This window comes from Apteryx mantelli, chromosome 1 (genome assembly GCF_036417845.1).
Source record: "Apteryx mantelli isolate bAptMan1 chromosome 1, bAptMan1.hap1, whole genome shotgun sequence".
NCBI classification, from domain to species: Eukaryota; Metazoa; Chordata; class Aves; order Apterygiformes; family Apterygidae; genus Apteryx; species Apteryx mantelli.
Genome location: NC_089978.1, coordinates 78,421,961 through 78,448,206, shown reverse-complemented (window position 1 = coordinate 78,448,206; position 26,246 = coordinate 78,421,961). Strand labels below are relative to the sequence as shown.

General features: G+C 38.9%; 1 protein-coding gene across 1 annotated transcript; it reads left to right on the top strand.

Annotated features, from left to right (window-relative positions):
* The first annotated feature begins 12,358 nt into the window (after positions 1-12,358).
* Positions 12,359-25,956, top strand: LOC106490973 (arylsulfatase D-like). The gene is made up of 10 exons (XM_013950492.2): positions 12,359-12,405; positions 15,295-15,444; positions 16,413-16,534; positions 18,004-18,126; positions 21,293-21,716; positions 22,483-22,619; positions 23,585-23,719; positions 24,341-24,503; positions 24,785-24,906; positions 25,573-25,956. Exons 1-10 carry the CDS (start codon positions 12,380-12,382, stop codon positions 25,941-25,943), a joined length of 1,773 nt encoding a protein of 590 aa, XP_013805946.1. The 5' UTR covers positions 12,359-12,379; the 3' UTR covers positions 25,944-25,956.
* The last annotated feature ends 290 nt before the right edge of the window (positions 25,957-26,246 follow it).

Below are 26,246 nucleotides of genomic sequence, written 5' to 3'. Positions count from 1 at the left end.
GAACATTTGGAATCAATGTCTTGGATCAACCTAGTATAAAACAAAAATAAACAAAAACAAAACAAAACAATTCACAAACAATATTCAGGCTGAAATGAACTCTGAAGTTCAGGTGTGTTGGTGGAAGAGTGTTTGTCTGCAGGCAAAGCAAGGTAATTATATTGTTTTGATTCATCTCCTGTCTGAGAGCCATATTGGGTTACCTTCGCTCCCTGAGAACACTCCTGTTGAAGAGAAAGATGGAAGAGCCCCTGGATCCCAAAGCAATAAACCAGGGTTACTTTCCTTGTAGATCAAAGCATTTATATTTGGCCAGTGCTGTGTCTTTCTGCCCTCCAGTGGTGAAAGGACCCTCTCAGAAAACAACCTGAATGAACTCAGAAACAGTCTTAAATTATCACCAAGATTAGAGCCAGGAGACATTCCAGTGTTTGGAAAGTCTTAAGGAAAGATGCAATGACTTTGTATATTTAAATGGGATACCAAAGAATGTAAGAAACCAGAATAACAAGATTTTGCAGGTACCAAGGTGTCCATGTCAACAAAACCCAGCCTGGAAGGAGGACTTCAGCGTAGTGTATGCTAGTAATAGAAAATGGGGTATGTCTCAAAGAACTGCATGTTACTTATTTCTCAGACTATTTTAGCAGGAAATCTTAGGTTGGAACTGTAATGAATATGCAACATGTTGTTGGTAGCAGAGGTGGGAAAAGTTAAGGTTTATTCAAAGAATGCAGCTTCTAACCAGATCAGTACTACTGCCATAGTCCCACAGGTGCAATCCCCTCGTTGGAGCTCAGGTTATAGCTTAATCCTGTGAAGCATTTGGGAAAAAGCAAACTTAATTTCTATATTCAAAAGCTTAATTTCCTGAAGATTATGTACAAGCCAACAAGCTGGGAGAACTGAAATAACTGTCATACTCATTCTGTATACCTGAAATGTGTTATGTTACTTAAAATGTTTAGTAGAACACAAGTAATTTTCTTTTAACCATTTTTCCCTTTTTTCTGCTTCTTGTTGTTGTTACCATTTTAGATAATATCTGCCTTGAAGAGTTTATAGGGTGTAGCAATAAATACAGTAGGGTTAAACTGAGCGTTAATATCAGAGCCTAATTAATGAATAATAAAATTTCCTCATTGTTTTGAAAGTATGGAAGCTGTCAATACACTACAGATCATAGCTGTTACATAAAATCAATGAATGGCTAAAACATGTGCATAAAAATTCCAAACACTGTCCATATAATCTTTTCTTCATTACAGGAAATTGTTTGGCTATGGCAATTAGTATTTCTTCAGATACATTTTCCACACTTATTAACAAGCTAGCTAGCTTTATAGCACAATAAATATTGTCCTAATTGCTGCATCAAGACCTGTTTTCACTGTTAATATTCTGCTTTTAGCATTCTTGTGTGAGTGTATATATAAATATATGTATATATATATATATATATATAGTAAAAAGAAACCTCATTCTCAAAAATGCATAAGAATGTTAATAATAGATTTAGAGATGCTGAGATGTAATCTCACTAATGCAGAGTCCTTAAAGCACAGACATGAATAGTTGTGTCATTCAAGATCCCACCTCTGCTTTTAACAGTGAGGGCAGCCTTCTGGAGGGTCACCAGGAAGGACTAGGGGAACTGCAGCCTCCAGGGCTGTCTCCTGAAGCCAGTGTGATGTTTCCACTGAATTTCATGATGCCCTGTGTTTGCGACTGTCTAAAAGAGTTTGAGCTCCAAACCCCAGCACAACTCTCTTTCTCATTCACCAGTCCCTAGAGACAAAGGTTGACTTTGGCAGTGCAACAGAATTAAAGTACCTGCTATAACTGAACACTTATGTCTGCTTTTCTGGTTGGAGACCAGCTAAGTTATAAAACTACATGCGGAAATTCTTGGTTTGTTTAATATTTTGAAACTGGCCAGTGTCTGTAATGCAATAAGGGAAGGAAGGAAGTCTGCAGTTTGTGGGAAATCTGATTCATTTCATTGGTAAACCCATGTAGGTAAATCACAGGATAAAATTAAAAATAAAAAGACTTTTAAATGTCTGCAAAAGTTAGTAAATATGTGTCATTAAAAATGCATGGAAATGTCACTTGTTTTCTGTAGAAGTATTTTACCAAATATTAGAGACTTGCTCATTATAACAATGAAAGAAAGGAGTTTTAGTTCTGCTTCTGTAAATCTGCTCAATACAACATCAACTATAGAGTTGCTACCTAACCTTCCATAATAAGAAAATAAAAGAGACTTGTTGTGAATTTCAAAGGCATTTTTAATGCTTCGATAGATATGTTTAGAGGGAGCCAAACATAAAAGTTTCAAATTGCATTTGTGGGTTTATCCTACAGTGGTGACCCTTCCATAAGCTACACTGGCAGTAGAATTCAATTCACTAATATTTTAAAAAGGGCTCTATTGTACTTAATTGCAAAATGCACAAAGACAAGAGGGAGGGAATAGGTAGGAAAATCAGACATATTAAAATGTCAGGTACACATGGGGGGAAGGAATTAAATCTATAACTTCATAAACTGTTAGGTAATTGGCCTAGAAAGAGAGCCCAAATAACAATGAAAACAATATATATAGTTCTTAACGTTTGTATAAGCCTAGAGATACTACAGCATTTGGATTCCAGATCACAACAAGGATATTTTGACGTGTTAGTCTACTCATTTCTCCCCCAGTATCTACAGATGTTAAAGTGAGACGTGAGAAAAAGATACTTCATATTCACAAGTGAAAAGTGCAAGACCACGTCCATTGTAGGAGCACTTGGATGTCATGTATCAGCAATACTGTATCAGCAAATCATTCCTGATGCAGATGCATTTTGTACTAAACCCTGCACTCCTACCAGTGTGGTTTGTTTTAGCCATTTCTTTCCCACAACTGGCAAAAAATGCACTTTTCTGAACCTCATCCAACATAGCTATGCCGGGAGAAGTCTGTAGTATACAGCCTTGGCTTAAGAATGCCATTGATATAAAAACATTTCAGAGCTCTTAATCCATGTATTTGTTCTATGAAGACCATTGCAGCAGAGCTGTTTCTCTGTGGCTTTGTAAGGTATTTTCCCACCTTTGATTTCTGGAGCAAAGTTCCATTCCCTGAGAGTGCAAACAATACTGCTGCTATAAACCCACACTTCCCCATTTTTACAACACTGGAGCTGTTCTGGTGCTCAACCAGTTGTAACTGCAAAGGACAATTCATGTGATTTTTAATAGGCAAGGGGACCTATTTTCTGAAGTGGATCCTCATTTCTGAATGACAAGTACTCTTTTTCAAGCTTGGAATACAAAAGCAACATTTTAAAGGACTTTGATTTAACTAGAACTATTTGTAATGCTCTGAATTTACAGATCAGTGTTCTCCTTTTTTCCCTCCATTGTTTTCTCAGTGGTGAGGATTACAATAGTAGGCTTGAAATCAAATTGTGTCATGGCTTTTGACTAAACTCAGAAACTGCAGCTTGCGGCTGTTGCCAGAAAAACACCGAAGACAGTTTTAAGTTGATTTGTGAACTGTAGTAACAAGGAGCAACATTTCCATAAACCTGAAATAGTAATCGTTAACAAAATGTATTCCAGGGTCACTTTTTGACTTTGTTATTGGGGCTGTTCACAGGCAAACATGAGTGTTGTTCTGTCCCCTACAATCCATATGTAATCTATATGTAACAGTTGCTCTGCAGTATCGCTCCCTGCTTTTTAAGGTGTCTCAAGACCTCTTAAGATTTCATCCCTCTGTAGATGTTGCATTATAGATTTCCTTTCTCATGGGTTTAAATAATCACGTTCCAGTAGAGAGAATAATTGACTCAAATATGGAATACTCAGTCATTAGGCAAGTTTATTCGCTGGAATTTTATATAATGCCCAATTATTTATATCCATTATTATTAACTGCTACTTGATAAGCAGTGGAAACTATAGTATGCAATGCAAACTGAAGTGAACTAAAGATGGTGAAGATCTACAGTACAGTATATCAGCACAAAGGAATTCCTGACTTCACATCAAGTTCATAAAAACATGGAAAATCTGTGCCATCCTGTGAATGCCTTATCCAGCTCTTTTTGTTTAGCAGCACCAGTGGCTTGTACTTTTTCAGTATGTTATCTTACAAATTATCATGCTAGTAAAAATATTTTGTAAAATTCTCATAGTATGTTTTCTAGACAGTCTCTACCTATATGAATGTGTTTAGCCTCAGCATCAGAAGACAATCTAAAACTATATACTATAGATTTTTAACCACCCCCCCTTATCTGGAATAGCACCCCTCTGAGACTATAGCTCCTGATATCTGCAAGAACAGCTACAGTGGTGGAAATTTCATAAAATAGCAGAACGTGGGATCAGGTAAAATCTTCTGATCCTCATGCATATGCTATTGTGCTTTATCCCAACCTTTTATAGATTTAAGCAGTTTTAAAGGGCATGGTTTGTTAAGAATGTTAGATATATGTCTTGTCTCCATAAGCTATCAAACTAATACTGTATTTTGTGTATTTTATAGTTTTTCAGAAAAAAAAAACATGAATTTTTTTCAGATCTCATTGCTCTTTATTGATCTTACTGCCTGTGAAACATCCTTGTTCTGTTTTTTTTTTTTAAATATTTTCTGCGCAATCTCAATCTAGCAACCTCAACTGCCCACAGAACCCTTCTAAACCTCCTGTTTTGCTCTTTCCATTTTGCATGGAAAAATAAAAAGAAATATTTGAAATAATAGGCACTGTAAACTCGGGTACGTACACATATATTCACACATTAGGCTTTCACTACCTTCACTGCAGCAGAAGGAAGAGAGGACCTGAGACTGCCTGCCTGTGTTAAACATTTAACTTGTATGCTGCAGGTCCTAAAAAGCAGTGTGCTGCTCCCTGTGCTGTGGGTGCATACATGGCCTGTACAGTCAGGAGAGGTCAATCACGGGAGTGATGAAAGGGTGCTCCAGAAGAGCCGGGCGCCCCTCTCCCAAGCGGTGAACCCAGAAGGGGCCACCTCTGCAGGACAACGCAAGGGCTGCGCGCTCCTGAGCGGGAAGCAGCCAACAGCAAAGAGCAGGCGCAAGCCTGCAACAAAGTGAGCGCGGGACCCAGGGCAGCAGAAGGGCCCCGGGAGCCAAAATTAAGTACCCTTTTGTGCAGGCAAGCGCAAGGAAGAGAAGGTAGTTTCTTTTCCACTGGGAATCATCTGCTGGCAATTTTCTTCAGCTGGACAGGATGGTCATGGCTCCTTTTTACTTCTAACTACTTACTTTATACAAGGCTTTAAGAGGCTTTGAATAGGGTTGACATCCATCTCTCTTGTAAAAGTTGGCATTCCTGAAGGGGAAATCCAGAATCATGGTTCCTGTTCTAAGTGTTCTTTATACACTTTATTCACTGATTTTAATAGCAAATCCACCAAAAAGCATTGGAGCAAGAACCAGAACAAAATGTTTCCATTTTTTTAGCTAAGTCCCCATCACACTGAGTTGAAGAGTTAGATCATGCCTACATGCACATAGCTGGCCCCTGCCATTTGTGCTGACCAAATGAGGCAGTTATAGCAAGACAGCATGGGAAGTTGTCTTTCAAAATGGAAACACAGACAGACCTCTAGATCCTTTGAGAGGTTAGATGGTGCCTAAGTAGTCTGAATCATTGTCTGAGACTCATAAGTCCTCTAAGTCAGGCTCCGGCAGAATTTAAATAACAGGTGCATTTGAATTACTGCTTTAGTCCAGATCAGGAGTGCACTTTTGAAGGGACTCTCCCAGTCATCCCTGCTTACTGCACTTTGGCTCACATTGCAGAGCAGTCCTGGTGGGCACGAACTTGGTTCCCTACCGAAGATGTGAAGCTGGAATAGGGGCTACAAGACCACAGCTAGGGCTCTGCAACTGCTCTGGAGCGTTCAGTCCTTGAAGAACTAGAGTAAATAAGAGCTCAAAGACATGACACCATTTTCTATCATTGCATACAGGGATGACTGATTTTCAGAAAGGAAGAGCATGAATCAAATGTTCTCTAGAACAGCAAGATTTCAAAAATAAATCGGTCACTAGAGGGAGCCTCTTCATCATCACATTTTAGTACCAAACTGCTACCACCTTGGGACTTCAAACACTTGGATGTTGAGTACTTTAAAAAGTTCAGTAAGTGCTACTTCCTCCATTTTTTGTTTTTAAAGAAAATGAAGCTAAAATAAATGTGTGTACAAGACTGTTGCAAAATTTCACACTCATTCTGAAGTCTGAGTAATAACAGACTTCTGAAAGATTTCACTACAGAAAATAGGTAGAGCTAGTTAATACAGTGGATGGAAACAGAATTAATTTTGCGCAGCCCTTCTGAAAATTCCCTCTTCACATGGTATCAGTAAGACAGCATTAATTTTTCTCTCCTTCAAACTCCAAAATAAACACAAGTTGTCATTGTGCGAGGAATGTCTTTAGACCACACAAACTACCCTCTCTCTTTTATCTTCATTACGTATAGCTGTGCCTAGATGGTAATTCTCGGTAGCCAGATTTCAGTGAACTAGGTTATTTATTTGAGAGTTTATTTTGAAAGTTTTTTCTACCTTTCTTTCAGTGTTTATTGTGGACTATGTAAGCAGTCTAATATCCATTAGTTGCCCTTGGCCTGTGTGAATGAGTATTTGTCTTTTTGTCAGTGCAATGAGTCATGGTTCATTGCTGCAGCTCTTTGTTGGGTATCTAACAGCAGAAAGGTTTCACACTACACATCTTTGACAAAGCGTGTAGAATAAGTGTTTTTTCACATCTGCCGCAATTGTTTCCTGTGATGTGTGGGGTTTTCTTGTCACTCAAGTAGTGATCTCGTCTAGCTCTTTCTCTGTTAGTTTATATATAAAACACTGAAAACCGTTAGGTTATATAAAAAACACTGAGGTATAACTGTAAACATGCATTCAATTTTCTGCTGCACTCTAAATTCAGTAAATAACATAGCAGTTACAGTTTGTGGTTCTCCATAACAAATGCTATACATTTACAAGAAGTCATGGAAAAACATAAGAAGTAATAGGACAGCTGTGGAGGAGACCTTGTCTGCAAAAGATCCTGTCACATGCAGCAGGGCCCAGGTGGGGTTGCAACCTGGATAGAAAAATCAAGCACCTTCTGAGGCACTTTCTTTTTACAAAATTTGTAGATAACAGCAGAGGGCATGAGAAAACAAGAAATGCTGCATGTATTAATGAATTCTAAAGTGCTAAAGACACAGTGAAGGGGAATGGGAAGTTTTCTGGAGATGTACAGGTCTCTCTACCTTATAGATTATAATGGAGGGTGGGGATAGGGAGGTAGGTGGCAAGGACAGAAGGAGAGAAGGAAAATCAGAGACACATCACATCCCCTGTGTGTGTCAGTAGTCACCGTTCCAGCATGGAAATGTTGCGGTGGAAAGAGAGAGACACCACTGGCAGCTCTCCCTCCTCATGCCAGCACCTCCCCAGTATGCCATGGCAGCAAGCCAGCCCCTGACCGCCTGGGCACCACACAGGGTGCTTAGGGTAATTAGCCTTGGAAGTACTCCACTGGCAAGCCAACCTGAGCACTGCCATTGCCTGAAGCACTGATAACTCATAAAAATATTCCTTCTCATTTAAAACAAGAAAGCCCTGGAAATTCTGTCAGTAACGCAAGGCTATAGTTTGATATTATCTCATGCTCTTCTAAAACATTGGGTTCAACAGGACTCAAAAAAAAATCAGGAAAGAAAGCATTAGCCAACATGTAATTTTAATCTGTTTATTTGAGTTATGACTAGAAAAGGTATTGAATTGCCTTGGAAGTCAATAAACACATGCAAAAGGCATATATATATGGTCACTGCAGTGTGGGGACTAATACATTCTTTCAGCTCATCCAAAAATTGCATTTAGGTGAAAGTCACTGGGAAGGATGTTCCTGTCCTTGCCTCATACTTCTACATTGTGCCAGTCTCCTGAAGCAATCCTGTATGAGTGAGCTTTTACAATTTTCTCCCCTGTTATAGTTCTGACTACACAGGAGCTCAGAGGTTCAGTCTGCAAGGACGTCACTGGGACCCGCGTCCTCACGCAAAAGCCACATGCAGCCGGAGGCTGGATGCTGCTGTCACCATACCTCGGGATGGCTTTAAGGGACATTCAGATCAGCTGTTTGTGTAAAACAGAGGTGTTTTGAAGCTGTTCAAAATGAAAAGAGCGATATACATTGCAACGTCATAGTACCCCCCACAAGCTTTTTCATCATTAAGCCCGCAGCCCATGCTCATACAGCATCTCACTGCTGACAGTTTGGGGCTGGAGCATCCCTGTGCACCGTTACCAACGTGCTGCCCCAAACTTGCAGCCAATGGCCCCCATGGCCTCTCTCTGCTGGCTTCACATGCAAACACAGAAAAGATCAGCATGTGCCAAATCTCCTCACACCCACACAAGTTTGCTGCGCTACGGTCCTTAATTCCTTCAAAATACAACATGGCCATGAACATGCTGGGGATGGAGAGCAGGCAGATAATTCCTAGTGCTTTTTGCCAGCACTGTGGTGGAAGGAGGAGCTGGATACAGATGTATTTAGCTTGTACTATAACTTTAATTTCCTGCTTTGCAGATGTTTATGCTTGAAAAGCTATCAGTCTTAAATGCTAGTTCTAAGAACTCAGATGCTAGTCTGAAAATGCCACATGATACTGCCAGGCAGCTGTGTTAACGAAGTTTGCTGTCAAAGAATAAAAATAAGAAATTAAATCAGTATCAGAAAGATTTTCTACCTTCTAACACACATTTTCTTGGTTAAGTACTAGTTTATCATCATCAAGTGCATTATTTTTATGTTTTTAAAAATCATAAAGCTCTAAAAAGTTGGTACTTTCAGGCATGGATGGATCTAGGTAACATATTAAACAACTGTAGTGGTTCTCCCAAAACAAAATTAAATATTGTTAGGTCCCATTATGTAGATACAGCAGCCATGACTTCTCCCAGCAATAAACTAGCTGTGTTAATAAGAACATATTGCAGCTCACATAATTTGAAATAAAGTCATTCTGCAGAAATTCCACCATCTAACATTTGTCTTCAGTAAAAAATTAGATGAATGTAACCTTGAAAGTTGTGTTAAGCGATATGAGATGAAATGTAGCCTTGCAGAAAGTTGCAGGATTTTTGCATATCTGAAAGTCCTGCCTGCTTCCTATGAATCCAGCATGTTCCAGCACATTTTACCCAAAGAAACCTCTAAAGGCTGTGTCCAAACCAGCCCAAAGGCAAGGAGTGGGGGCTGACTCGGCCCGTTCAAGCACAGACGTGCTGTGACAGCATGGGGCCACCCTGTCCCTGAAAGCACTTAGAAGTCATGCCCAATGCCTCCTTTTTGAGGGAAAGCAAATTCTGATCCCAAGCCAGTATTTCCTCCCCACACCCTAAAACTGCTTTTTACTGTGTGTGCAGAGGCGATCTTCTTATCACTGCAGACCCTGGAGGCTGTTATAAAGCAAAGATATTCTCTCAGTTTCTATTTCTGCAGACAAGGACTTGCTGCTTCATTAGTACAGCACTTTTCTGTTTTCCTTGCTGGAAATGAGGTGACATTTATTGGGAACTGTTATTTATATATTTTTTTTCATTGGCATGTGTCAGGCTTGCAGGAGGCCCTTTGCTTCCTTTGAGAAAGCAGTGACAGAGCAAAAAGCATTTTCCCTAGATCTCTGGTGTTGCCTAATCTGAACTGCCTGTGTGCATGAATGTTACCCTTGTGCAGGCAGCGATGGGATATGCAGCTTAAGGAATGCCAGCATAAATTAGACCATCCAACAGCTTGAAAACTCCAGTTTAACAAGGCTTTCCTGTGGAGAAGCGCGCATGAGCAGATAGGGTAGATTATTTAAGGACTGCCTTCAGAAACAGATGTTAGATGCTGTACTGTAGCAGCAGTCGTCTTGCTGAAAAATTTGGAATGGTTTTAAGCCGACTGAAAATAAGGTCACGCTCGGGTGTATCAGCTGCCAGATATTTTCACTCAGCAGAGAGTAACTTGATACCAGGTACTGTATTGCTCCCTTTCTATATTTGCAAATGCACAGGAAAATTTTAATGGACTTTTGGAAAAGTTTGTTGCTATCTTGAGGAAGTTTTTAGAAAGCATTTCCCCTTACAACAACATTATTCACATAGATGTCTGTGTACAAAGTGAAAGCAGTCAGCTGCAGACAACTTTTTCTCATGAGTTTGGCTTTTATTTTAGCTGTGTCAAGTCTATAAATTAGGAATTTTTGGAAGATATTTTCCCTGACTGAACAGCACCAGATTGAATGGGATTACCTGCAAGGGTTTTCACTGTGTTGCCAAGCCGATGCCACAAATGGGTACTGTTTGTGTTAAAAGTGTATCTAAAAGTATGAATGTTTTGTCTAGGGCTGAATTTGGTTGTCAGTGTCTTCTGAGTATTTTGACAGAAAAGTAAAGACAGATTTTAAAAGTTCAGTCATTAAAAAAAAATCACTAAAATATGAAAGTTCTGCTAGCTATACCCCCCTGGATGATCAAAATGGATGAAGAAGGGGATAGAACCTATTTGGGGGCGGGGGGGATTAATAAGTGGTGGGGTAGAGACAGAGTTTTGCTTTAAACTGAGTTCAATTCAGATTATAAAGTGGACTGTCTGGTTGCCCAATGGTTTAAGTGCCATTAGGCACAGTGGGTGGAGGTCCCAAAAAGTATTCTCCAAACTTCTTGCAGCTGAATGGGGCAAGGGCTTGCTGCTACCCCAGGGACCTTCAGGGCACCCACAGGAAGAGCTGCCTTGCAGAGCGGGGACAGGGGCTCCCTCCAGCTTCTCAAAACAATGAGGAACAGAGCAAACTGCTTTGGCTTTCCCTCTTACGCCTACAGCGTATTCCCCTTTTCCCCTTGCCTTACATGGAGAAAATGGCTTGACAAGGGTAATATCATTCAGTGCAGCAAACTGTTCTCTGTATAATAACTGTTATTTTATAGGCAGCTCCTGAGGAGACTCAGCCTTGAGCTCCATCCTGTGCTTTGAGTCAATACAACTCTTCTGTCAAGTACAGGCAGTTAGTGACAAATAATTACACCTCATCTTGAATATTTCCAACTCCATTTATTTCAGTTGTTACTGGGACATATTCTACATGTGTGTAAAAGATGGCTGAGGTGTACTCCAATATCTTTGCTATACAAACTTAGGATGCAGCAAAGGCACAAATCCAGATGCAGGAAACTGAGTGCCCATAGATAGTGCCGTGTCAACACTGATGCTTGCAAATAAATGTTTATAACTGTTTGAACACCTGTTTTCTAATCTCATGTGAATAACTCCTTTCCTCTAAAACTCTAAGCACAGAAATATTAATTTCCCCATTGAAGCTTATAGCACAGATGAATAAAATGTATTTCAGAGAGTGTAAGAACTATTAACAAAATCCAAGTAGTAGAAGCACATAACACCAATATTTCCTGCTCAGATAGATATTAACTAAACTGCTAAATGCTACCATTTCTGGAAAACAAAAGGCTAAGCCAACACAATTTATAAAATTGGGACACTTGGGATAGTTCAATGTTGTTTAACCAAGCATTGAATGAATTTAAAGGCAGTCTGTTTTGAAGCCTGTGAACCAAGGTCATTTGCCCTTTACTTCAAATCCTTTTAACAGTTTGTCTTGTCCTGACCGTAAAAGAGAAAGATCCAGAGAACCCTTTGCAGAGAGCTGTACAGAGAGGGGGGAAATACCATGAAATCCAGAAATCTGACATAGGTAAAGGAGGAAAAGGCTAAGCTAGAATGCAAGTCAAACAAAAAGAGGTCACAAATTCAGTGTCTTCTATGAAAATGTCATCATTGAAAGAGGATGACTAGCATTTCTGCAACTAAAGATCTCTCTCACAAGCCTGAAAGGAAACTTGGCACATTCTGTGAGGAAGCAGCAAGCTATTACTGTCTCTGTGATTACAGAAAAATAAATGCTATTGAGGACTGCGTTTTGAATAGATCTTCTCTTCCTTTCTGACTGAATAGTAAGTATTTTTCATACAGTGCAGTCATGCAACAAAAGAGAATTATTTTGCTACCTTAAGGGAAAATTTTCTACACAAAAAGCAAAGTTCCTCTAAGAAGTGAAGATGTCCTATCAATAACAAATTATATTAGTGCCTTTACTCTCCTTCATTTAGGGCCTGATCTAAGGTCGGCTGAAGCAAATAAAATAGAGACAATGTTGAAGGGCTTTGGTTTAAGTTTTTTATCCATTCTTATTGCAGTGACTAATAGGAAGATGCAAACATAACAATGCTGTCTCTTTTGGTTTTACAGGATCTGAATGCACCAGAAGAAGAAATGATTTGGCAACTAACATCTTACTGGTAAGAAAAAAGTTCATGAATTATGGTTATATCATAATTAGAATGATCTAAGTTTAATAATGATATAATACTGTATTATAAAACAATTTACTTTAAAGTATGCTAACAGTATGATTTGCTGTTTTTTTTGTTGTTGTTGCTTGTTCTTAAACCTTTCACCACACAATGGCCACAATCTGCGTGAAAAGGATGTCAGAGGAAGTTGCTTACGTTCAACAGCTTCCCAAAACAACTTCTAAAAAATATCCCAGAGCTTCAAAGCAAACTAACTGATTTTACATGTTATCTTTCACACATAATTTCCCAAGTCAGAAGGTTCCTGAGACGTTTGGAAACAACTGGAAAAGGAGTTTTTAAAGTTACGGACCTGACACTTTCCTTTTCATGCTGTGTGTTTGGATCAATAGCAAAGTTTAACATACTCTCTACCTACTCCAAGACAGATTTTTTCTTTTGTATTTAACTCAGCTTTCATTTGGAAACTACACCTTGAATTAAGACCTGAAGCCCTCTCTCAGTTGAACAACTCACATGTTTCTTAAATAATCCTCCCATATTCTTCAAATGTCTTTCCAAATCCCTGTCCTCCCATACACAACAATACAGGAATCTGTGTGTAAGTATTTAGGTCTCTTGCAGAAAGTGTAGGCTCTTTGAACTGTATGTTCATATCTAATGTGGGTAGATGGTCAATCACTAGCATATCTAGAAGGAATGATGCAATGCTAGGCTGATGGTGGGACTTTGGCATGTTACAGGTATATTCTGGTCTTGAATGTCTAAATAAAGGAACAGACAGTGTGTGTCTTTATTTAGACACTGTATTAAACATTGTGTGTGTGTCTTCCAAGCACAAAGGGTGAGATCCAAAGAGGGCCTATAATGTGACTCCAGCAGAATTTTTGTGCATATGCCCAAGAAAGTGATCCAGAAATGAGATGTTCCATAGGCCCATAAGGAACCTGTATTCACTTAGCACCTATGCCTTGATCTTGAGTCATCCCTAGATCCTGTTCTAGACAGAGCTTCTAGACATCTCTCTCCCCCTATGTTGTATTAGAGACAGTCTAGAGACAAAAGTATGAGTCATAAACTCTGCTCACGTTCTTAGAAAATGCCCCATGATTAGGATATTTATTAGACCATGCTAGCAGTTTCAAATCCTCTCAAGGAACAGCATCCATAGTCAATTTATTCAAAAGACAAGCCATCAGAGAAGTGATCATTTATCTTTTCATGTAAGCCTGGTGATTAAAGCACACACCTATAAAATAAGAGACTTGGATCTGATATCTGCTGATATCGGAGGGGAATTAGAACACATATTTCCCACAGCCTACCTAACAGGCCCAACAACCAGGCTGTAAACAGTCATGGGAAGAAAGAAGAGCAAGTAAAAGGGAACTGATAACTAGTTTGGTAAAAAGAATGACAGGCCCATATTTTCTCAAGCAGATACCAAAGCTTACCCACTACATAGTTAGTGTCTAACCAGTACAGTTTTGTACAAGTGAGTGCACGGCTTCAACTCCACTTAAAAAGGAGTGTGCCTGGCGCTTATATTAAGAAGAGAATCTGAGCTCTCACTTTCAAACTAATAAAGGAATTTGTCTGCAATCTTCCTAAGGTACCTAACCCCTAGACATGAGCAGAAGTGAGCCTCAGCATTTCCTTTTCACTATAAATAATTCCCTGCTAAGTTTGCAGGATATTTCAGTTACTTTTCACCAATACCACTTCCACCACTTTTTCTGCAGATAGCCCTGAAAACTCTGTTAGCTAAACCTAGCTTTCTGGATCTCTCTGTTAGGGCTAGACAACTACTTTTAAATTTTTTCAAGTCTGAATTTAAGATGCCACCTTAACCTTCCTGGCACTCCAAGAAGTAAGTTAAAAAAACAGTTGCTTCTGTAACGTACATCTTGTTTTCTGCTAGCCTCAGGAATTTATAGGTTGGATCCTAATGTACATAACACTTTGCTTTCTTCAGGCTAACTTTCAAGGTCAGGGAGTACCTGAAGGAGAGATTTTGCCCTATGTCATGACTCTTACATTAGCCCTTTAGAGTGTATAACTTCCAGCTTTACTCTGCTTAAGATAGTTCAGATAAACACACCACAGGAAGCTTTCTTTAGCCAAATAAAAATACTTCACCTTGAAAGTTCTGCAGCATGTTCACGCATTGACAAGTACACTGCTGTGGCAGTCGCACATCTATCGAGATGGAAATCTTTTCCCTGTTGCGACAAATGAGCATTTCACTTATCTAAGAACTACTAGAGAGACCATATGTCCTCAATCTGGTCAGTGCTGCCTTTCCTCTTCTCACTTGTTAACATCTAAAACTCTTCATGACCCTGGCAGCAGGCTTTCCATCTGAATAGCTTTCACAGTCACAAATAAGTCACTGAAACTCTTGCTCACATTTTAGTCCTAAGAAATTTTCACTGTTCCTTATGATGGGCTGCTGCTCTCTCTGCTAGAAGCATCATATAGTGAGTCATGGAGGGAAGAGAGAAGAGTCTAAAATAATCTCTGTCTTACTGACATATTTAGTCATGATATGTGAAGGCATCTGAAATGATGCATGGGGATCCACAGCAATCTCTGCTCATGTGCAGCCTTCAAAGAAAAACAAGAAAGACTAAAATGTGAATAAATATGGGGTTTTCATAATGAAGCAAATATGAAGGTGTCATTCTCAAGCTGAAATTTTGCAGAGATCTCCACCATAAGCTAACTCACCCAGGAGGAAACTTTTAAGATGCTGTCTTTGACTAGATAGAGAATGGTCTGCAGTCAAGCTCACTCTAGACAGTATTCAGCCACATGCAGCAGGAGAGATGAACAGCCAGGGCATTGACTTTCTTTCCTTCTTCTGTGTTTCAGGAGATCACTGGTCACCCCCCTGTTTTTCTGTCTGCTTCTACAACCACCACAGACACAGCTTGCCACCACCACAAAGCCAAACATTGTCCTGTTGATGGCTGATGACCTTGGTATAGGGGACATAGGTTGCTATGGGAATGATACTATCAGGTAAGAAATAGAGCATAATAGCGAATAGTGTTTGTCTGTTTTTTAGTGTAAGACTGACATCTTCTGCCAGTCCTCAACCATTTGGCCTGTCTTCACGTTCATTTAATGCAAAAGTAGGGGGGTTTCCTGTGGGTGCCACTAACAGTAAATGCAAAGCACTGTCAGGATTATCTCACACCCTAGAGGGCATTCCCAGGGCCAAATCTGCTATCCAGAGCTGTTTTAGTCTGGGAATATGTCCTTAGTTCTTGCGTATTTCTTAATTGTTGAGAAATGCTAAACTCCTGCACACACACCTGAAGACAGAAAAACTGTTCCCTCTTTCCGCATACCAAGCCTCATTAACTCATTTAACTCTGTTATGTAATTTTTTCCAAGCAACACATCGAAATCCAGTATAAATCACTGCAATGAGCTATGTTACTAGGAAAAAACTTTTATTTTCAGACCCAAAGACGCAGAATTTGCCTTCCCTTTCAAAATCATGCCACATTATTGCCTGCTAGCTTCCTACCAGCTTGTCACTTCTTCACTGAACAAAACCAAATTTGGTATGATCAGTCTGCTCATCCAGCTAAGTTTTCAGAAGCTCACCCTGACTGACACTGACCAGCAGTTTCGGATAGGTAGCTGATGAGGCTCTGCCTGGCTCAGCATCTACTTCAACATAATTTCATCCTCTAGGCATGAGTTTTGCTCTTCAGGAGCAGCAGGGTACATTTCTGCGAAGCCCTTTGTAGGACTGGGGAAAACAAGAAGGAATGATTAGCTTGAAACTTATACAGATACCTATTGTTAATGAAGAAAGAAAAAAATATATATTTTGGAAGGGAAGGGAAGGGAAGGATACAGAGCCATCTTCAAATAGAAGAAATTTCCCCAAATAAATCTAAGTGTATTATTCCTCATCACTATCCCCTTGAAGTCCCTCATTGAATGATATCTGATAATGTTGGTTGTGGTTTTAGGACCCCAAATATTGACCATCTGGCAAAAGAAGGAGTGAAACTGACTCAGCACATCGCTGCGGCTCCACTTTGCACCCCCAGCAGAGCAGCTTTCCTCACTGGCAGATATCCCCTCCGATCAGGTTTGCCTTGCACAACCTTTAAACCTAAAAGTAGCCTTTAAACATTGCTTTATTGCCAAAGGGAACAATCTCATACAATTGGCACAAAAGAAAGGAGGGCGTGCAAACAGAAGGGGTACCGCAGACATGTCATCCCTCACTAAGTATGTACACAACGCCCCACCAGCTAGATCAGGCACCTCTGCAGTTACATCTGTATTTATGTGGTGCAATCAATGGACCGGGGGGGAAGTGAGGCAGAGAAGAACCAGTTCTGCAGAGCAGCTTGCTCCCTTCCAACTAGCAACTTCTGTTGCATTTTGGTGCTCTATTATACAGATTGCAGCAGGAATGGAGTTAGTACAAATTGTCACATTTAAAAAATTAATCACTCAGAATATGAATAAAAACACATTTCTGAAACACTATTTACATTGATTTCTGTAATGGGTGACTCCTGCTCAGATATCAGAAATAGCTTGACCTTGCAGGTAAAAGAGGGCAGATCTACGCAGACTTGTGTCCATTTCCTCCAGTCTAGACACAGAATGAGTGGTTTATGGGAAAGTTTTTGTTAGCTATGTATCAGAATTCATCTATCCTACAAAATAACACTTTGACAGCTGTATTATTTTTCTGGGTTCTATTTTTGAAGAAAAAATACTATCCTGTCAAACTGCATTCCTGAGATGAAGAGATACAAAAAACAAATAGCTCTACATGTTTCTAACAACAACTTTCTGACACTTGTTCTATTGCAAATGATGTTAAGTGCCTTCATTCCCAAGGCATTTGGAAGCTGACATGTCATTCTACTTTCATTCTGACAGCTCCCACTGAGGTAGCTGGAAAATGTGCACAAGCATTTATAGACTCTGTCTCCCACTATAACAACAGGGTCAGATACATTCAACACTTCCATGGGAGACTGAGCTCCTACTCCCAGTTTTGTGGTATATGACAGATTGTGTTTCACGTTGCATCATTTGACAGGGTTATGCCAAATATAATGCCAAATAACAGGGTGTAAACCTACAGGTGAGGAGAAGACAAGGGTGCTACATAGCTGCTCTATGGTTTTCAGGAGTCAGATACCCACCATGTCACCATGCAGGGAAGTTTTGAGTTTCCGGACAGTCTTAGGGAAGTGGAAGTATGAGGCTAAAATAGGGCTGAAACCTCCTTACTGTCCTCCCGACCCTCACAATCACACCAGATCAGTGCAGTCCATAAAGTCTGGATGCCACTGGAACATAGAAAAGCTTCTATACAGCTGTGCCATTCAAAGAGCAATAGGTATTATATAATGGAGAGATTTAACTCTTTCTCATTCTTGTCCAGTGTCATAGATTTATTTCCCTGAACAAACAGCATTAGGATAAAAAATTAACACTGTAATAATCAGTGAAACCAGGAAACAAGGAAATATATTTGATAAAAATATTCTACTGGTTACACTTACTGAGGTTTTTTATTATTATATTTTATAGGCATGGATGCTATAAACAATTATCGTGTTATTTTTTGGAATGGCGGCTCAGGAGGGCTCCCTCCAAATGAAACCACTTTTGCCAAAATATTGCAGCAACAAGGCTACAGCACAGGACTAATAGGTATGGAAAAATTCCTGAAGATGGCACAGAATGAGTTTCACCTGCATATCTCACTCAAAGTGTTTGGTTTAGTAGGCAACTGGTCATACCTCAGTTGTAGTGCTTTTCTTTTCTGATCCAAGAATGTCCTGTAAGAAGTCCTAAACAAAAAGAATTCCTCTGTAGTGTCTGCTAAAGAGAATAATCTTTACCTTCAACCTGCTTTCAAACATAGCTGTGGTTGTTAAAAACATAATGGCCAATATGTTGTTAAAAATATTTCTTGAATAATATTCTACTAGTAATATGAAAATTGTCCCAGTACTATTTTCATAAAGAACAAATACATGAGTTCTATTTAAATATGCATCCTCATGCTTTATACAGTTCAGAGCCGGCTCACAAGTCATACAAAAGGGAATGGCTGCTACCTAAAACAATAGAACCAGTTTACAGTATCAAATGATTTGGTCTTTCAGAAACAGAAACAGCCAAATTATTTCTTCTGTAATTACAGTGTGCCACTGTAGCTGACCAAGATCTCAATACAGCCCACAAAACATTGCCTCCTTCAGTTTTAGTAAGAGTTTCATTTTACTTTATATTTTACAGGACACTCTTTAATACAGCTGTAACTTTTAGTCATAATCCAGTTTCAAATAATTATTTATCTTAGATATGTCACACAGTTTCACATCCTGAGAAAACACAAATGTTCCTGAGTTGACTTTTCAGTGATTTGCCCTACCTCATCTGAGCATGTCAATAGTCAAAATCTATGTTTGACACATAAAAACATGAGTTGCACAAATAAACTGAATTCACTAACAAAAGTTTCTGCAGCAATGGGCTTGTATTCATTTGGCATAATAAATTCAAAATGTAGAAGGCAATACTAAATGAAGCCCTCCAAGCTTTTTAAGTTGTGTATTATTTAGTCTTCTCCTCCTGTTACTTTTGTTGTGATATTATTTTAGTTGTTTTAGAATACTCATAAAACAGCCCATGTCCATTCACCAAGTGCTTCAGCTTGGCTTCAGCACGTAAGCACTAACAAAACAATCATATTTGTCTCCCCTTTGCCATAAGTATTGCCCTGCAGGGAACCTGTGCTGCATCGCTCCAAGAAGCTAGCTAGCAAACCAGGTTGGCATTTTCCCTGTGAGCATCTAAGCTAAAATCACATCACAGATATCAAGAGCACCACTTAGTCCAACCAGATTGACAGTTTCTGATAAACTGCACTTTCAGGGATGATGGAAAACACTAGTGATGAGTGATGCTAACAAATGTAATAATAACTTTACATTCAAGTCATGAAGCACAAAATCTTACACAGTGTCTACCCAAATCAGCACAGATGAACAAGCACTAAATTGACTCACCTGAAAGGTTCATGGTTGTTTTGTTTTGAGCACAAACAATTTAACTGCAAAGTTAAATCCCATTAATTACCAGCTGCTTGATGTGACAAGCTGGAAAACAATTTGAAGATTCTTTGTAGTCTGAAAGCCAATGTTGTGTAACATATGCTCTCACAGATTAATTTATCTTAATTATAAACTTAATTTTTCTTAATTATATACTTAAATTGTCCTCTAGACCTGAGACTTTTACGGCATGTCAGAAGTTTTTTTCAACTTCATCTGAAGATGGTGCTGAAGCGCTACTGAAATCTAAGGATACCATATCTGCACCTGTATTTATGACCTATACATCTATGTATTGATTACAAATCTGTTTCATTTTATTGGTGGCTCTTAACACGTCAAGGCAAACATGTCAAGAGGCAAAGTGAATAGAGATTTTGGCTGAAAGAAATCCATCCACCTGGATTAGAATTTTTACTCTGTCCTTGTACTGACATCCAAAAAGTAGCATTCTTTTTCTCTGAAGTAGATTTTTTTGCTCCTACTGTAATGTGCAGAAATTCTGTTGAAATCTACTCAGGGTTGGCTGCTTGTATACTATTAGTAATACTGTAAGCCAATTGTTTAGGATAATATCTTTCTGTAAATGCACAGTTCTTTATTCCACAATAAGAATTGGCTGCAAATCAGTTTTCAAGTAAAATTCAGAAAGTTCAAAAAGTTCACTTTGATCTATAAATCTGGCATCCAAGGCCTGTATTACATCAAAGATCATCAAAAGTAGCTAAACTGCATCTCTCTTGTGAGAAAAAAGAGATTCTGGTCACTTGATTCAGACATTCACCACCACCCCTCTTTGAGCCAAATCAGCCAAGTTATTGAGTTTCTGGGTAAGTGCATTACCAGTCTGTTTGAATAGACTAGAGGAGAAGCAAGAGCTTTATTTTGATGGGTCCTTTATCATAATGGACATATGTTCATAATAAAGGACAAGTGGTATTGCAAAAGGTTATAGAATGTTCCTTTTCATATATGAAGACTTCATTATTTAAAAGAAAAGGGGTCCTGATGTCTTTGACTTTTTTGAAATTGATAAAGTATGAATAAATGCAAAAATACTTATAAAACAAGGCTCTTTTCATTCAGTATACAGAAGTATTACAATCACCAAAGTTACATATGTATAACTTGAGGAGAAATCCTGATCATCTCACTCTTTCCTGTGCTCAAGTTCTTCTGGAGCTGCTGGTTTGCCTGGAAAACTCACTGTTGCACTGCAAGCTATTTGACTGTGTTATCGTGTAGCCCACAGTTCTCCTTATCAAGCAGGCACCAGCACGTCACTGGATGTTCTTACAGTCCTGACACTAACCCATTGAAATTTTTCCAGCTTTCTCTATTGCATGTTGAAAGTAAAGAGACCAAAGAACAATGTTATTTTGCCCTATACTTACAAAAGGACTTTTCCCTCCTATTTCATACCTGGCAGGTCTCCAAGAAGGACATATATTTTTTGAGTTCTGAAAATCTGGATGCTTCTCAATTTTTAGCTCCTATTTTATTTCATTTTTTTACATTTGGCCAAAGCTTTGGGGCATGAATCACCAAGGAACTCCAGTAGAAATTTATATGCTACAGAAGTTTGCTTTCATCAGTCATAAGATACACCCTGTTATATCAGTTCATACTTGAAATATATTTGTAGAATGAACAACTTAGGTAGAAAAAAAACCACATATTTTTGAGAAATGTTTTGTAGGAGGAAAAGCTCGTTTTTAAATATTATTTCTTTACATACTAACAATGTGTATTTTCAGGGAAGTGGCATCAAGGTGTTAACTGTGAATCCTGCAATGACCATTGTCATCACCCTTTAAACCATGGGTTTGATTATTTTTATGGCATGCCTTTTACGCTAATAAGTGACTGCCTAACAACAGAACCTCCAGAGATGGACAGAGAATTTAGAAGGAAACTCTGGCTTTGCACGCAGATGATTGGTCTTGTTACACTCACTTCTGCCCTAGCAAGACTTACAGGCTTGATTTCAGTCAGCTGGAAAACAGTGACCTGCCTTGCTGGGTTTAGTCTTCTGTTCTTTACATCCTGGTTCTCAAGTTATGGATTCATAAGATACTGGAACTGCATTATGATGAGAAACCATGAAGTTACAGAACAGCCAATGGTGACAGAGAGGACTACGTCCCTTATCTTGAGGGAATCTATTTCATTTATTGAAAGGTAAAGTGTGTTTCCTTTGAACACATTTATTCCAGTTCTTACATGTCTTGCAGTATTTTTCCATGAGAAATCTTCTCTGTAATTTTTACAATATTATATAGTATGATAATAATATTATTATGGCTAATAATTATTAATTATTGATATCATTAATAATGATATTACAGTACTAAACCAAAAATTAGGTGCAGCTTGGAGATATGTGTTATTCTCAACTTCACTAAAACTCATAACTTTTCCAAATTTTCACATGTTGGATTGAATATTTCTAAGCAATTTTGAGGAAATTTGTATTTCTACCCATAAGACCAGCACTGCCACTTTAAAGGAGAGCAACTTATGGCAGAAATGTGTGTGTGGGCAGGGACAGGAGTGGGGGAAAGCTCAAAAATAGCAGAGAAGAAATAGAGCCATGAGGTTGCCTTATCATATGGACTGACACATGGGGACCAGGTGGCAGGAAATGAATCTGCTCCCTTGATTTCAGTAGCACTGTGATGGTTTGCAATAGAAGAAAGTGGAGTGTCTATGTGAAAACTTTCTAGGTATGATTCAGGGAAAAAGAGGGTCATTTTATATAAGCCAAGCATTACTTTGTGAGACAGATCATAACCATGGGATTTTAATATCTTGCAAAGTAAGATGTTTTTGAAGTCACTGCTGAAAGATCTATGCAAATCACAATACCAATTTCCATTATGAATGACCTCTGTATGTATTGAGGACCTTCTTCCCTAATAACAAAGTGTTGATTTCTGTTTTTTAGAAACAAGCACAAGTCATTCCTCCTCTTTCTTTCCTTTTTACACGCCCACACCCCTCTCCTCACCACAGAGAAGTTTCTTGGGAAGAGCAGCCATGGTTTATATGGAGACAATATAGAGGAGATGGACTGGATGGTGGGTAAGTTGCCATAGCAAATAAAAATGTCTCCAGCTACCTAATATCTGGATCCAAATGTATAATAGAAAAGGCAGTTATTGTTAAAAGAACAAGGAAGAGAAATAAAAGCAAGGAAGAAAAAAGGCCTAAGTTTGTCATGAATATCTGTCATTGTATGAGCACTGTTAGCCTATACTTTTGGCTTTTTCTTTTCTCTGGTCTTGGACCAAATGAGTCTGCTCATTCAGTTTTTTTTTGGATAGTGTTTACTAAGTTTTAACCATGTGCCCCTGGCTCCTGTCAAAGGTAACCAGCTGCTTTTCTTTCTAAACACTATATGAACTGAGAACTATTTAGTTTTTCATGATTATTCAAGATCAGGTAATTTCAGCCTCTTATGTCCATGTCTTATCTAAGTAGGACATGTCAGAAGGGAATAAAACTGATAAGCAAATTAATTCCAGATGTAAACCAGGAGGCTGTTTGTCTGTCAATGCTATATTCAGCAGAATACTGAATATTTTTCAGTTCATTCATGAATGCAGAAATGTTCATAGGTATTAATTGATATGCCTCTAGAAATCAGATTCATGTTATTTTTCAGCCTGATTTTTTTTTTCCGAAGGGGAAGGAAGGTTATATATCATCCAATCATGGAGGATGAAAGTAGCTATCTTTGCAAAAGGGATAAGAATCAGGTACATATGCATACATATCATATCTGTGACTAGGGTTCTTACCCTCTCCTGTTATAATGCTAACAATAAAGGAGTTATAGTGTATCACAAATTTTCCATGCATTTATAGACTCTGAAATCACAGGTATACATCTTGATCCTGCAAAATATTTCTTTTAAACACTAAGCAACCCTACACAGGTTGACCTAGACAAGAAACTATATGGATGAATGTTTGCAAGTCAGATGCTAAAAGTGGTGTAAGCTGTGTTTTTGCTTTTTGATACTCACACATTCCTGTGTTTACAGGCCAAGTTCTAGATGCTATTGAGAGGGAAGGCTTGAAAAATATTACACTAGTTTACTTTGCCTCTGATCATGGTGGATGGCTGGAAAGACAAGAAGGAAAAAGGCAGCTGGGCGGTTGGAATGGAATATACAGAGGTAAGAACTGTCAGGGGACAGCGACAATCCCGGAACAACTAATTAAGTACTCAGGACACCTCTAAAGCTTAGATAAGACTGTATGCTCAAGGACTAATGGTGTTTTATCATTTAGAAGGGAATTTGTCTTATTCTAATTATGCATTCAAAAATCTAGACAATTCTAGTATGTACAGATGTTCTTTTTAAGCATGAATTCTCAAACTGGCACTTCCTTCTGAGGCAACTGATCACAAGCTAATTTTAATTAAGAATGTGTAACTTCTTGTTCAATATTTTTATCTGCACCTTACATGTGAACTCTTGCAGGTGTATTATATGATTGTAAAAAAGAGAGAACTATGTTGAGAAGTCATTTCATGTCTGAAAATTTTATCCACACCAAATTCTAACGGGACAATGCAAAAGGGAGTAAGTGGTGAGGTCAGTTGAGGGCTCTAATGTGTTGAACATACTATCACTGATATTGAGGAGAATGAGCCTCATGGTAAAACCGAAAAGGTAGGGAAGGCTAACGGATAACATTAGTCAGTTTATATTAATACAATTTTAATGGTCTAGAATTTCTCTTTATTTTTAATGAAAAGTTTATTTTAATGAAAATTTGTTTTTTAATGAAAGGTGGAAAAGCTATGGCAGGCTGGGAAGGAGGAATCCGTGTCCCAGGGATATTTAGATGGCCAGGAGTGTTACCTGCAGACACAGTTATTGATGAACCTACGAGCCTTATGGACATTTATCCTACAGTAGTACATCTGGCTGGAGGGGTAGTACCCCAGGACAGGTACAAACACTATAAACTGCCTTTACTCCTCTTTTCCCAAGATGATGGAAAATCCAGTTTGGAAACATTCTGAAAACCTGAGGATTTCTTTTCCACTCCTGCCACTTTTCTAGATCTATAAATGTTACCACAGTTCATTTACCTCTTTTTCACATTTGAGATTCAGCGTCTACTCATAAATCTTTCTTGTTCAGCGCTGTCACTTCCAACAAAAGGTGTGCATAAAGAATGCAGTAATGTACGACTTACTCGAGTTTGGTGGTTTCCATTCTTTCTGTTAGGGTAATTGATGGCCGGGACCTGATGCCTTTACTGCAAGGAACAGTTCAGCACTCAGAGCATGAATTCCTGTTTCATTACTGTGGTGTTCATTTACATGCAGTGCGGTGGCACCAGAAGGAGAGTGAGTACTGAAATTCTTTCCCAAGAACCAGGTTCAATCTATGGGGGGGCAGATTTGCCTGGCATGGTTATTCTGCAACTGCAGCTTTCCAAGTAGTTCCAGGTGTAAGGTGCTAAATAACTCACTATCATTACCTATAATTATATGAGAGAAAGAATTCACTTCAAGGCACATGGCATGAGGTCTATCACGTTAGGCAGGATATTGAAGCTTGAAAAAAAAATTTTGGCAGTCCACAGGTTTTCCCTCTGTGCCATGTGGGTTCCAGTTCTTGCCCACCTCTGAATGCAAGGTCTGGGGAGTCCATGTCATCCTTCCTGATGGAGAAGTTCTTGCCTCAGTCCCTTGTCAAACCTGAAGATGTCCTTCTGCTACTCAAATAAGGAAACTGCAAAATCTTTTTTTCCATAGGAAAAAAAAAATCAGGGAAAAGTGACACTCACTGGAAACTTTGGAGAAATTTAAAAATGACAGAAATCTCCATTTTACCTTTTTGGTTTAATTTTGTATTATTTAAATTTTGAATGAAAATACTATATAAACTAGCAAGTCTAAAGCTGAAGCATAGCCGTCCTCCCAAAAAATAACTCTAGAAAAAACATTCAGTATTCTAGTGCCTTGTGATAACCACCAGTATCTTTGCAAAGCTTACTTCTTTCCTGCCAGGTGGAGCCATCTGGAAGGCTCATTATGTGACCCCAGTTTTCCGTCCACCCGGGGCTGGAGCTTGTTATGACAGAGGATTTTGTCCATGCTTTGGGGAAGGTGTGACACATCACGACCCTCCATTGCTGTTTGATCTCTCACGAGACCCTTCTGAAGCCAAACCTCTAACAGGTAACACTGAGCCCCTCTTTGACATTGTAATAAAGAAGATTGGAAGAGCCATTGAAGAGCATCGCAGGACACTGACTCCAGTCCCGGAGCAGCTCTCCTTTTACAACATTATGTGGAAGCCGTGGCTGCAGCCGTGCTGTGGGACATTCCCTTTCTGTTGGTGTGATAAGGAAGGTGATAACAAACTTGCTGATCTGTAAAAGAACAAACTGTTAATTTCTCAGAAGTGTTTTGGTGGTGTTGGTTGATGGTTTGGATTTTTGGGGGTTTTTTAATGAATCCTATATTTAAGAATTGTTCCAGTGGATGGCAGTATATTTGGTAAAAGTTGCTTTAGGCAGGATACTGCCATGGAGGGATCAAGACAGTATATTCTCAATAGCGTGTTTTAAGTTCTACCTGCTGACAACTGAATGAATAATTCAAATGCACTGAAGTAGGCCAACATCAAAGTTGTACCAGTAACAAAATAACTTATCTTTTGCTGTTTGTAAATGTAACTT